This window comes from Nycticebus coucang, chromosome 23 (genome assembly GCF_027406575.1).
Source record: "Nycticebus coucang isolate mNycCou1 chromosome 23, mNycCou1.pri, whole genome shotgun sequence".
NCBI lineage: Eukaryota > Metazoa > Chordata > Mammalia > Primates > Lorisidae > Nycticebus > Nycticebus coucang.
In genome coordinates this window covers 32,915,625-32,930,122 of record NC_069802.1, presented here as the reverse complement: position 1 = coordinate 32,930,122, position 14,498 = coordinate 32,915,625, and the positions used below count along the sequence as shown (strand labels likewise).

The window sequence follows — 14,498 nt, the reverse complement described above, 5'->3', positions numbered from 1 at the left end:
GAGAGAGTAAAGACAAAGAATATACTCACTGTGCTTTGAACTTCTTTCAAAAAGAATTTAATTAATGATCTTTAAACATTTTCACAACACACCTAAGAGCCTCTCAAGTGGGCTGCAGCACCCCAGCTGATGACCACTGACTGGAGCACCGACCTTTGGAATGTTCAGCCTCTGGCCCAGGTGGGCTGCACAGAGCACCAGCTGCCCCATGGACAGCCAGAAGAGGCGGGGACACGCTGCCCGTCCTGGGGCACAGGCTGAGCATGTCCTGGAGTGTTGGCATTGAGCTGTGTTGCTTCCTTCATCTGAGAAGTGATGATGTTTAGATAAATGAGCAGAAAACCAGCTTTGAAAAGGCCTGAAAGGACAGCCCTGTAGAAGGGCATGGACCCACCAAAAGTGAAAGGGAGAGACAAGAATGAGCAGGGGGAGGCTAGGCTTAGGGAGAACAGCCCCGGCCCAGCATCCTCACTACCTTTCCCTCTGTTTGTTTTCTCCTAAACTAAATCTTTAGAATAACTTGTATTTCCAGGTGGCTATACTTTTTTACCTTTTACTGTTTTTTGTCCTTTCGGTACCAGCTTTGTGGTTTGTCATTGTTTTGTTTCCCCATCAAGTGTTTATCTGACAAGTCCCTGGTCGTCCTGAGTAGCCTCTGCTCAGGCCTCCCTGTCCAGAGCATCCAGCCTCACAGGGGCCGGGGGCTGTGTCCAAGCAGGTGACCAGGAAAGAATTCTGATTTTTGGACAACTGAGTTTTAAGATGAGGCTGTTAGTGAGTTGTTAAGTTGCAGCATTAAGAGTATAGGCGGACGATGAGTGGGCGATGGCCAGAGGACTGACAGCCTTTTATGTGCATAAGCTGAGAAAGCCCTTCAGGCATCCCAGGGATGTGGGTTAAAGTATTCCTTGCCATCTGCCTTTTTCGTGAAGAAGTGGACCATCTGTGTCCAAGGATGTGATCCCCTAGGCCCCTTTGGGCAAAGGGTGAATCACAACTGCAGCAAGGCAAAAAACAAAACAAAACAACAACAACTAAGAAAAGTGCCCTTATAGAAATATTTGAGGTTGTTGGGAGTCATGGTTTTGCATTAGGAAGACACCCCACACCCAGCTGCCCACCAGTGGGGATGGGCCTGTCCAAGTTCTGAATCTAATAGATGAATGTCACCAGAGTGTCCCAAGACCCAGGGAACAAATAGTCAATGTCAGCCCTGATGGGACAGTCCAAGCAGGACCTTATGTGCCCAGGATTTGTTTGTCCACCAGAGGAGATTCACAAATAGGGAACGGTGCTGAGCCTGGATGTCCAGCTCCCAAGCACCTGCAGTAAGGCCCGGTGGCTCTGAAGGCGTTGGCAGGTCAGCCGTGTCAGTGCCCTCAAGGTGACCACGCCCTGCTCTCACTCTCTCCAGGAAGCCTTCACTGTGCAAATTAGCCCTGGTTATCTCCTTAACCGCACACATGCCAGGGCACTTTGTCACCAGTACAGTGTCCTTTGGGAACCTCTCTCATTTCCCAACAGCACTACCCACATTAACTAAGCCTCTTTAAAACAATCACCTGAATGAATTCAATAACTGAATTGGTCTTAGGCTTTGTACTTACACTACCCAAATGTTATGATAAACTTTCATCTTCAGTAGTTATGTTCAGCCTAACTTAGGTCCACAGTGACTCTGTGGAGACACCATGTAGCAGCCACATCAGGGCAGCCTGCCTTGGTGTGTGAAGCTCCTTTCTTCCCCTTTGATGTCGGTCTCTTTTCTAATGGAGCTGCAGTTACACTGCACACAGCACAGTATCACCAGCAGTGCCCTCCTCTGTCAGGTATGACGTCAGATCTTACACACTCTAGAAGGAATGGTCTTTATCCACACCTGGATTAAGGAGGAGAGCACTGACTTAAATGATTCCCCAGTCACAGAACTCCTCCATTGCAGGTACCAAAGCTGCACTCAGACCTTCTCCAGGTACAATGTTAATTCGTGGTCTGACAGCAGAAGACATGAGACACAGCAACACACAGCTAAGCTTGGCGGCAGCTGGGAAGAAATCTGCAGAAACCATGTGGAGAGAAGGAGAAAATCCGAGTGAGACCTGGGTTCACAGCCGGGATGGTGTGGCTCCTGGAGGGTGAGAAGCCACAGGACAGGGGGGATGGGAGGGAGCAGGTGCTTCCTGGGATGGGTGGGGCAAGGGTGAGTTTTCAAGGGGTACAATGGGATGGTGGCCATTTCTTTGCATAAAACTGGTCACTCTCATTTAATCAATCTTGAGACTTTCCCAACTCTAATTTCTAAGGTGTCAAGAGATACGTAATGACTTCAGGGAACATAAAAAACTATGTGTAAGGAACAGGCACTAGACCTCCCAGCTGCCTCCAAGATGACATCAGACTGGACCTATAAGCAGAACGCGTCTTTAAGAGGACCCTTTACCCTGATTATTAACTGCAATCATTGTGTGGCATGAAATGTGTTACATGTTAGTAACTAACACGTAATTAGAAACACAGCAAGGGATTTTTCATGCTTGCATTTTTTTTTCAAAGCAGTAAGACCCTAGTCATCATTTATGCATCATCTGGAATTCTTTAAACAATTTCTGCAGAAAGTGTGAATGATGATTATTAATAACATTAATAATTGGCCTAGTGTCCAAATTGCCCCAAAGATCAAATAACCTTTGAATCTCTGAATGTAAGTGCAGGAGTGTATAGTAGAGGTCATGGAGGTCAATGCCATCAGTTTAAATTTATCTATTCAATTAACTGGACAAATATTTGCTGAGGGCCTGAATGGAGTCCACACAGGTCATATTTCATGTGCTAAAGTCCTAGTAGCTATGAAGTACCAGAATGTATTATCTGGGAAATATTAGTTGCTGTAAAAAAATAAACAAATAAAGCTCTATCAGTCAGGGCTTAACATGCTGGAAGATTATTTCTGCCTCAAAAGAAGTCCATCCATAGTGGATTTTGCTGATAGAATTCCACTGTTGGTGCTACAGCCCTGGCTCTTCCAAACTTAGTGACTGCAGTTAAGTTGAAGGCCCAACTCATGGTATTCTGTCTTGGACACGGCTCATCTTTTTCTCTATCTGTTTGGCACCAAGTGTCAAAGGTCAGAGTGCCTGGAAGGTCACCTTGACTTCCAAAACTCATTTTCTGTCCTGAATTCTGCATTGAATTCTCCCACTATTTGCCACTTAGAGATGGGCCAAAAGATGAGACAAGCCTTGCTTTTTATATATTTACTTATTTAATTATTTTATGTTGTTGCCCCTGGTAGAGTGTTGTGGTGTCATAGCTCACAGAAACCTCAGACTCTTGGGCTCAACAAGAGATCCTCTTGCCTGAGCTTCCCAAGTAGCTGGGACTATAGCTATGCCTGACTATTTTTAGAGACAGGGTCTCAGTCTAACTTAGGGTGGACTCGAACTCATGAGCTCAGGTGATCCACCCACTTCGGCTTCCCAGAGTGCTGGGATTATAGGCGTGAACCACAGGACCTGGCCAAAATTTGCTTTTTAAAAGCTGACTGGGTTCTACTGCATTGATAGACTCCAATAAGAAACAGGTGAGGGTGGCTTTGGAGTGGACTGCCCCTCAGGAAAGCCCAGGGGTGGCTCATGAGTACTGAGAAGGGACCAGCCATCCTAATTAAGTCCGTGGCCCACTGTGGATAGAGGCTCAGTGACCTGTTCCTGATAGCAAATTTACCCACTGTACAGACCTCAGTACTAAAAAAAGGAGGTTCAGCAATTAGTGGGCTTGTTTGGGGTCTAGAGATCAAATGTGCCTCACCCAGGTATTTCGTTGAGTTCTACGTACAAACTGAAAAGAAAATTCACCAAATTTTCTGGTGAAAATTTGCGGCAGGGGCATTGGGGTTAGTCCAAAAGGTCTGTCAGCAGCCCCACACCTATGGGGCCTATAAATCCCAAGGATCTTAGGAACTGTGACAGACCTTACTTCTGTCCACACTGAGGCAGCCTGTCCCGGAGACAGTCCTCAGGTACTGATTTCTATGACATGACTCCCAGCTACCCTCCACTTGAGACACACCTGCTGTCTGCTTCTGTGCACCTGTAGAGACTGAGTGACAAGAGAGGACAGCCAGTTACCACCGGACCCAGACAGCCCCATCCTGCATTGGTCCCCTCAGATGCTAAGGACAAAGCTGGAAATGCACAAGGATGTCTCAGCTCGAGCAGAAGCAGAGCATTCCAGAGAGGAGAGTCTGGTCCCTCAGGCGAGCTCTCCTGATGCATGTACATTGAGAGCCCCTGGTCCCTCTCATATTTACTCACAGGAACAGGCTTCGGCTAGCTGGAGACCACTCCCAGGATTTCCTTGAGGATGCTCAGGCTTGGTTTCCTGATGACTCAGCTCAATGAAAAGGTGAGAGTGTCTACTTGGTGACTGCAGCCATTTTGCCCCAGGGATAATGCTGGAAGAGTGACTTCTAGAGAAGCCCACAGCCCCATGGGCTAAATAGAAGGCCAGCACCCTTGCCTGAGACAGGACTCTTAAAGACCAGACATGCTCTCTTTCACCTTCTCTTGGGCACAGGTACCTGACTGGTGACAACTGACTGGTATACTAGAGACACTCCTCTGTGGGGCTTCAAGGTGCAGAAGCAGCTACTGCTGCCTGTTGAGGCATTTGCGTACCCCTTGTGCATGCTTACAGGGGTATCCACGCTCCAACGACACTGAATGGAGCAAAGTGGATGATGGAGGCTGCATAGCTCTGCCAGCCAGCACCACCACTCCCACTGTCAGCCTGGGCAGCAGGACTTCTGCCACTAACACCATGGGTTCAAAGTCAGGCCTTGTCTGTGTGCCACTGAGACTGAACCTGCTTACCTGGGCTGTAGAATCTGTCTGTAGTTGATAGCTCTGTCTGCAAGTGACAGACTCCTAGGTCCAGGGTAGGACCCTGTCCTCTGCTGCCATCTGGTGGCCATGATTGGCATGCAGCGTTGTTGACACAAATGTCATGGATTGCCACCTGTGTGACAGGCAGGTTCTGGACACACAGACACGCGGTTGCGGTACTGCAGTTGCACCGTGCCTGTCCTTTACTACCCAGGACACTTGCGGTTAGAGGATGCTGCACTGTTCACTGCAACAGGACCCACAAAGTGGGCTAGTGAACAACATGTCCAGGGGACATTTAACACCTTTATTCTCAGGCCGGTGGCATCTTCCAGCCCCATAATGGACTTTTGAAGTACTTCACTGAACAAAGTGCAGACGCCCCCATCAGCATCACAGCCTACAGATATGGGGAGGACGGCAAGAGTGATGAATGCGCTGGCCTCAGAGGGAAGCGAAGATCAGTTCTCCATACCTGTGATTTCAACCTCGGCTCTTTTTTCTTCTATTGACCCTACAGCCTGGGGATCCTGAGTGGGGACTGTCTCTTCCTGGGTCCATAAGGCCCCCAAAGGTGCCAACATCTTAAGATATAACAAGATTAAATACGTGATTAATATAACGAGCTGGACCATAAAGTTGGGGCCTGAAGGTCACCAGCATGTTCTGTTGTCATATCCCACATCACCGTCTTCTGTGTGTGATTCATTTTCTCCTTATGATCGGAAACATGGGTGTCACCAGTTCTGAGTGAAGCTGCAGTGTGAAGGTTCTCAGGGATAGACTTTGTAAGCTGGGCTTGAGTTGTATTTCTGCCATCCGACTCCTCAGCCATAGACAAAGAGCAAACTGTGTAAAATAGGTATGAGACATGCTGCCAATTTAATGGCCTCATGAATCCCTGCCACAACTCTCCTTGTAACAACACGCCCTCTCTGTTCTCCCTACTGCCAGCCCCTGCTCTGGGGTCCTTGAGGGCCACCATCTACAGAACTCTGAGATAACACAGGCTGCCAATCTCAAATGACTAAGGTGTAGAAATTCTGCTCTGGGACTTGGAGAAAGGACAGGTATAAGCAACGTCACTGCCAGCCCTGACCAGCTTAAGACATGAGATTTTACACAAACTGTGTCAGTCATCAGAGTGTGATGAGAGGAGGGGCAGGCTTGATTTAGCAACATGCCCCCTCTTCTTTTAATTCAATGATCTGAAAGTAGAAAAGGAATCAGTCACTTTTTCCAGTCTGTCTTTAAAACAATCATCTGAGTGAGTTCAATAACACAATTTGTCTTAGACTTAGAACTTACAAAAACCAAAATTATGGCAAATGTTCCTATTTTGTCATTATGTCCGGGCTGGGTCAGGCTCACGGTTTCAGTTCTCAGAAGCATCTGTGACTCCACTGGGACACCATGTGGGAACTTACCCAGGCAGGTAAGTCTGGGGTATGAAGAGCTCTTTCCTTTCCCTTTGGTCATGTCAATCTTTTTCTACCTGATTCACAGTCATTCTTCACATCTGCAGAGCACACTATCATTGTCAAAGCCCTTTGCTGAGTGTTAGTACTACGTTTGTAAAGCTGCCTATAAAGAGTAACTATCATTTTTACCTGAAATGAAGATGAGAAAGCTGGCTTACGTGACTCACTCAGTGCCACAGAATTCATCTGTTGCAGATACCAAGAGTTCCCATTCCAGGGACAGCATTGGTTCTTGCTCTGAGCAGAAAATGAAAAGTGACACCACAACACATAACTGAGCTTGACAGCAGCTGGCAGTAGCCTTCCGGGAAGAATTCTGCAGAAAACTACATCAAGAAAATCTGTGTAAGAACTCAGTTTGTAGCCTGGCCTGGTTTTGCTTTAAGAGGCAGAGAGGGCCACAGAACAGGAGGAGAGATGGAAAGGGCGCAGATGGTTCCCCAGAAGGATGGAGCAAAGGGAGAGTATTTAAAGGCTAGGAAGGGATGGTGACCATACCTGTGTAGGCACAGTAACTCACTCCTGTAATGCCGGCACTCTGGGCGTCCAAGGCACAAGGATCTCTTGAGCCCAGAAGTTTGAGACCAGCCTGGGCAACATAGCAAGATCTTGTCTCTAAAAAAAAAAAAAAAAAAAATCAAAACTCTCCTGGTCTCCCCTCCCCTCCTCTTTCTCTCTTTCTCTCTCTCTTTCTTTCTTTCCTTCAGACAGAGTCTTACTCTGCCCCTGGGTAGAGTGTCATGGCCTCAGGCTAGCTCACAGCAACCTCAAACTCCTGGGCTCAAGCAATCCTCTGTATCAGCCTCCCAGGTAGCAGGAGCTGCAGGCACCCACCACTACACCCAGCTAGTTTTTCTATTATTAGTGGAGATGGGCTCTTGCTTTTTGCTCAGGCTGGTTTTGAACTCCTGAGCTCAAGGGATCCTCCTGCCTCAGCTTCTCAGAGTGCTGGGATTACAGGCGTGAGCCACTACACCTGGCCTAGCTATTAGTTTTTAATAGATCTGAAGTCTTTTCCAACTTTAATTTCTAAGATGTCAATAAATACCCCATGACTTTGGGGGAAATACAAGAAATACGTTGTTTCAGGAACTGCCCCTCCAATATCACAACAGACTTGAGCAGTACAGGCAAAATATGTCCTTTAGCAGCTCTTTATTAACTGCAATCCTGTGAAGCATGATGTTTGCGATTAACATGCTGCAAAGAACTTTTCATGCCCACGCTTCTCTTAGTGGTGTTATTCAAAGCATGTAGACCTCAACCATAATTTATGCCTCTCAGGAATTTCTTAGGTCCCACTCCAGGCAGTGGGATGGTTGGGTCAGGGTTGGGGTTAGGGTTAAAATAACTGACCCACTACCCAAAGTGGCCCAAAGTTCAAACATCCTCTGAGTCATTTTCTGTAAGAGAAAGACAGATTCAAAATTGTGTGGGTCAATTCTGTAAGCTGATATATATCAATTTGATTAATTTGACAAACATTTACTGAGAGCGTAAAGGACCCCAAACAGGGTATGTGTCCCAGGTTACCCAGTGAGGCTTGTATACTGAAAGCTAAGAGCTTTGGGACGGCGTGGGTCTGGATTCTCTACTGTCCTGTGTGGGAGTCAGGTTCATAGTGTAGCTTAGTTCAGGCATTTCTAGAGGGCTTATTGACCAGAGTCCAAGTTCCTCAACCCCCTTGAGGCTGTAGTAGCCTGGTGGTCTCTAGACTCAGCGCTAGAATTCTGGGAGTCCTGTTGACCAGAGTCCAGGATCCTGCACCCCACTTCACGTGCCACAGATGGCCTGATTTTTATCTGGTGGCTGAGAACAGAATGCCTAGCAACCAAAGATTACCATTGCCTGAGTCCTGCTCAGGCATAGAGAGAAATCACTGAAGCCAGTCAGGAGGTCCATCCCCAGTTTGTGAAGTGTGAGCTGTCCATCCCCAGTTTGTGAAGTGTGAGCTGTCACCATGAGGTGCCTGGATGACTTTCTTGCCTTTGCTCCCCTCCTTTTGACTGTTAACGATTACTTGGAGTGCTATGGTTTGAATAACCTGAATTAAGTTTATGCATTATCAACATGATTTATGATTTTTGATTGAATGAGACCTACAGGAGAATGGGCCGGGGCTGCAGGTGAGATGCTGATAGTTACTGTGTCCGCCTCTCAAAGGTTCCCATCAGTTATTTCACCTGAGATAACTGAGTCTGAGTTTTTCTTGAATCAACTGCCCTCAGTGCAGATCCTGGCAAAGATTGCGGGGACCCAGCCCCCACAGTCCTGATTCTTATAGGCTGTGAACAACTAACTTCTCTAAGATTTCAAGTCCTTTAGTTTATGATTGAGAATGAAACTAGTTACCTCAGGGGAATGTGATGAGGATTGTGCATGGGGACAAGGGAAGGACACAGCACCTTCTGAAGTCACCGACATGATGAAGGTGTTACAGTAGATGCCTGGGGCACGTGCATTTGGGCAATGCTCCCCTGACTCCACCACCCCACAGCCTTCTGTGTCCCCTCAAATGCTCATCAAGTGTGTCTCCTCGGTTTCTACCACACACTGAGGTCCTGGGAGATGGGACCCTAACCAGCATCTTGCTCCATGCTTGGGACACGGTAAAGGATGAGGAACTATTTGTTAATTGTATGAAACACACACAGAGGCCGTGTTAGTAGGGTTCTACCCAGGCTGCATATCATACTTCCTGGGAACTGCCGGGATGTACCCCAGAGGTTCTGATTTCATGTCGGGCTGTGCTTCTCTGCTTTGGCCTCATGTTAGAATCAGTGGGGTGGGAGGTGAGGTAAGGTAAGATCCCACACGCTCAGGGCCCACTCCTGACCAGTGACACCATCATCTCTGGGGGTGGGACCCAGGCATCAGCATTTTGGAAAAGTTCCCCCAGGTGACTCCGTTATGCAGCTGGGATTGGGCATCTCTGGGCTAGATGGGGTGACAGTTTAAGTGCCCCAGGACTGGATGATGGATGCGTCCTTAGGAAAGACAGAATTAGCAGGGGAGTGAGTCACTATTTGACTATGCCTAATAAAATATTTTTTCTGTCCTTTCCAACTGTTGTTGATTTAATTCAGTTGCTGAGTGTCCAGGCTGCTGTCTTCCACGCTCACTTCTCTGTCCTTTGGCTCTTTGCCCCGCTATGGAGCGACGGTGCTGGGTGGAATAATAGCCCCTCAAAACTCATGTCCATTTAGATACAGGGGTATCAAACTTTTTTTTTTGCCACACGCAGGAAGAAGAGTTGTCTTGGGCCACGCATTAAATACGCAAATGCAGATGAGCAAAAGAAAAGGTGCATACCTTCTCTTCACAAGATCCAACGGATAAGCAAAGCAGCCCTCCAATAATCTGCATATGGCCCAGGCCACAGGCTGTACACCCCTGCAACGTGGCAATGTGACCTTATTCAGAAATAGGGTGTTTGCAGATGTAATGAGAGTCAGACAAGGTCATTCTCAACAAGGATGGGCCTTAATCCAGTGACTGGTGCCTTTATAAGAAAAGGGAAATTTGGAAAGAAACACAAAGGAACACTCCAAGGGTCAGAGTGACTCCCCAGTAGTCATGTGTCTACAAGCCAAGGGACAGCAAAGGTTCCTGCAGCTTTAAGACACTAGGAAAGAAACAGGGGACAGATTCTTTCTCTCAACCTCCAGAAAGAGCTGACCTTGGTGACAACTTCATTGTGGACTTTTGCCTCCTTGACTGTCAGAAAACATATTGCTGCTGGTTTACTCGTAAGCCCCCTAACTTGTGTGATTTGTCCCAAGAGCCCTAAAAAAACAGTACAGTAACTTAATTGATATCTCTAGCAGCAAGGTAGTCTTTCTTAAGACTGGAGTCATGTTTCTGAGATCATTTCCTTTTTTTTTTGCGACAGTCTCAAGCTGTCGCCCTGGGTGGAGTGCTGTGTCATCACAGTTCACAGCAACCTCCAACTCCTGGGCTTAAGCGATTCTCTTGCCTCAGCCTCCCAAGAGGCTCCTGTAGCTGGGACTACAGGTGCCCGCCATAATGCCTGGCTACTTTTTGGTTGCAGTTGTCATTGTTGTTTGGCAGGCCCAGGCTAGATTCGAACCTGCCAGCTCTGGCATATGTGGCTGGCACCTTAACTGCTTGAGCTACAAGCACCGAGCCCTGAAATCATTTCTTTATTTTTCACACACTTGGCTGCTATTTACTGAAGCTGCTCTAACTACAAGTCAGCGTTGTCATGCAAAGTGACAAATTCATGTCATGTTCAGAAGGATAGGCTGGAAATTAGTGCCTATGTTACATGTTTAAACTCTCAGAGAAGGCTGAGATCAATGAAGCAAAACTTGTAAGGATAAGAAATCGAAGTGTGCGTGTCCATATTGAGCTCGTCAGGGCCTGTTTCCTGTGGTGCTGCTGAAGTCCGGCCTCCTGACAGAAGGTTCTTTTTCAGTCTTCAAAGATACTGCAGATCAAGAATGTTTGCACGTGGGTGGGATTAGAGATTCCCTTCACCCAGTGGCAATGCTGGAAATCATCCCAGTCCAGGAGGAGAGTCGGCTCTGAAAGAAAAGAAAAGGGGTGGGGGTGAAAAATTTTTTGTTAGTTGTCACGGGCTAAATTGTGACCCTCCCAGAAACTGTATGTTGAAGTCTTAATCTTCAGTAACTCAGAGGGCATGTGAACACATCTAGACCAGCGTTTTTCAACCTTTTTTATCTCACAGCACACTTGAACCTGCAGTTAAACTTCCACAGCACTCTTAAATTATGTTAATTGTAAAAGAAACAGAAAAAAAAAAGAGTATGCTTACTATGCTTTGAACTTCTTTTGAAAATAATTTAATTAATGATCTTTACACATTTTCGTGGCACACCAAAGATCCTCTCACAGTAAACCAGTGTGCCGTGGCACCCGGGTTGCAAATCACTGCACTAGAGCCAGGGCCTTTGAAGAGGTGACTGAGGTCGAATGGGACTATTGGCGTGGCCTGTAATTCACTGTAGCTGGCGTCCTTGTAAGCGGAGGTGATTAGGACACAGAAGCGCACAGAGGACAACAGTGAGAAGTTACTCATCTGCAAGCCACGGGGAGAGGTCTCCGAAGACACCCAGCCTGCTGACACCTTGATCTTGCACTTTCAGCCTCCAGAATTATAAGAATAAATTTCTGTTGTTTAAGCCGCCCAGCCCACAGCATTTTGCCATGACAGCCTTAGTGAGCTAATACGGTGGTCACGAGTGGCTGACGTCCTGGCTCAACTCATTGTCCTCAGTTTTAACCCCATGTGTCTGGGTCAACCATGGGTGAATTTGTATAAATCCCCACAGATGGATGTCCGAATGGCTGTTCCTCTGTTAATATGATTTATCTCTGGATGACAGGATTGGGGTGAATTTTTTTTTTAAATGTTTGCACTTTTCTGCTGTGTTTGATTATTTTTTAAAATGATTTGTGTGCTTTCCTTACACAAAGACAACTTAAAAAAAAATCTGCTTTCAAAAGAAAAAAGAAACAAGCATTTCTCCTCAGTAGTAATTATTTGTTTCTGGCTCAGCTGGCTCCTTTTCTCCTCTGGGACGGGTCTGGGACAGACCTGGAATATTAAACAAGCAGGAAACACTAGGCCAGCTCCAGTGAGACACAGTATCTCCTGCAGCCCCAGCGCTTTCAGAAAAAGGCAAATTTGTTTTATGACATTAGGTGTCCAAGCGACCTTTACCAGGAAGTCTGCATTTTTCTCCCCATTTTTCTTGCATAGAAATTATGAAAAACCTCAGAATCTCTCTTTATAAACTCAAACTGCACAAATATGCCTGGGGTCACATGTGAACTAGCTACTTTCTGGTGTGTAAAATGAATGAAAAGAGCTACATTTAAGGAGAGGGATCGGTAACAAACCTTGTTTTCACAAGACAAAAAGTATGATTTCATGAAAGTAATACGTGGAGCTGATTAAATCTGTTACTACTAGTTGGACTTTCTCTTCTGCAATGAAAAACTGATTAAAGATTTGGAGAGCTTTGAAGATTATTTGACCCAACCCTTCCTCCCCGCACGACCCCCTTCCTTCTTCTGCTACAGGAAGGAAGTGAAAATGAGCCAGTGTGGTCCCCCTCTCCCTGCCACGGCACCTCCACAACAAAGCTGGGGCTTGAACTCAGGTCTCCAGGAGACAGAGAGAGAGAAAGAGAGAGAGAGAGAGAGGTGTCTCCCTGTCTAGGCTCCAGAAAACCCTTTTCTTCCATATCAGCTCTAACAGGCCAGTCCCACATCTCTCCCCGGGCCCCAGCCCCTGCACTGAACCATCCCCCCGGTGATTGTGAACAGGACAGATGTAAGGTGTGGGCACACACTCGATGGCAGTGACAACTCACAGGCCCGCGGGCAATGTCTTGCACCTCTTGCCCTGGCTGCAAAGAAGTGCAGCAAAGACTTGGTTTCATGGGATAAGCCTCCAAACAGAATTCCAAAAGCCTCCGTATAACGACAGGTTGGGACCATCCAAGGGGGATTCTCAGCTTTGGCCATACTACATTCAAATCACTTGGGAGAGACTTTTAAGAACACTCACTCCTGGACCCCCTGCCTTGGACACGGATTAAACAGTCTGGGTGGGGCCTGAGCAGCAGCATTTTTAGAGTTAATTTTTGGTTGATTTGTTTTGGGGGTAGAGGGACAGCGTCTCACTCTGCCACCTGGGCTAGAGTGCCAGAGTTATGTGGCCCTAGCCTAGCTCACAGTATCCTCAAACTCCTGGGCTCAAGCCATCCTCCTGCCTCAGCCTCCTGACTAGCTGGGACTACAGCTGCCCGCCACAACACCTGGCTAATTTTTAGTAGAGATGGGCTCACTCTTGTCAAGCTGTTCTTGAACTCCTGAGCTCAAGAGAGCTTCTGGTCTGGGCCTCCCAGAGTGTTAGGATTACAGACATTGAGCCACCATGCCCCACCAACAGCGCAGTTTTAAAAGCTTCCTTGGTGGTTCCTCAGCCAGAGACCCCAAATCTGCCCCCAGCGCCACTCAGAGACTCCAGTGCAGTCACACGCTGTGAGTGGGAGGTGTCCCCCCAGCTAGTCTCTCTGTATGAGGAAAGGCAGGTGCCTTACCTGGGGGCCAGGGGGTCCTTTATCATTTCAGCCCCGGAAGAAGCTGATGAGAAAGGCACACAGGGCCTGGAGGGGCTTCCAGCAGCGCTCCCAGGCCTTCTCTGCTTCCTGGTTCCCCACAGACCCGGGTCCAGCCGCGGTGGCCGTGGCCGTGACTGTGGCTCGGGTGGTGGGCTTCCCTTGCTGCAGCTTTTGCGCTGAGTCCTCTCCCTGCTGCGTTGCTTCCGTGCGTTTTGCGGGGGTCCCAGGCCTGGAAGGGAGCTTCCCCGCCTTGGCAGTCTTAGGGTGCTGCTGGGGTGCGGGGCTGCCCGCGAGGCTGGAGGCCACCTGCCGCATGTGCGCCTGGGGCCCCGCCGCCTGACACACGGGCGGCCTCAGCACCGGGGCCCCACGGCACGGGTGGCTGCGGCGCCTCAGCTCCTGCAGGGCTTGGTCCCAGTAAGCTTCGGGGTCGGCCGCGAAGGCCTGGCACACGCCGGGCTGCCCGCTGTACTCGCACCAGGACGGCCCCGCCTGGTCCTGGCAGTGGACGCGCAGCTGGACGTCCCCGGCTCCGGGTCCTGAACTGTGGTGGCGCATCGTGCAGGAACCCCCACCTTGAGTCTGGAAGTGGAATTCCTCCCCAGCGTGCCCTTGCTTTTGCAGAGGGGCCTGTCCCCAAGTTCCCAGGCAGGACAGGGCCAGCAGCAGAAGGCAGGGGATGAACTCCATGGTGACTGACGCTGCCACCACCCTGCCTGCAGGCCTGCCCCTGGAGCCAGAACCCCAAAGCTACAAGCCACCCTTTAAAGGGTGCTGCACAAAAGACTCTTTTTTCTGCATGGGTGACAGGGTGTTCCGCAGGAGGAAAACAGGCGTGGACCTGGGACACCGAGCATTTGGCAAGAGGGAGCAGCCCCCAGGACCCACCCTGCACAAGGGTTTGCTGAAGGCAGCAGTGAGCCTCAGCCACACACGGGCTTGAGGTTGAGGGTTTTGCGTTTTCCAGCTACAGGAGCTGGCTCTATACTTGGACTTCATGAGGGGACCGCCTTCTTTGT

The 14,498-nt window shown here is 48.5% G+C and overlaps 1 protein-coding gene across 1 annotated transcript; it reads right to left on the bottom strand.

Moving 5' to 3' along the window:
- Positions 1-13,485: 13,485 nt before the first annotated feature.
- Positions 13,486-14,169, bottom strand: FGFBP2 (fibroblast growth factor binding protein 2). Its single transcript, XM_053577511.1, has one exon. It carries the CDS (start codon positions 14,167-14,169, stop codon positions 13,486-13,488), a length of 684 nt encoding a protein of 227 aa, XP_053433486.1.
- Between the last annotated feature and the right edge of the window lie 329 nt (positions 14,170-14,498).

Excerpts from the sequence above, each read along its gene's own strand:
- FGFBP2 (XM_053577511.1), bottom strand. The coding sequence starts at position 14,169 with ATGGAGTTCATCCCCTGCCTTCTGCTGCTGGCCCTGTCCTGCCTGGGA.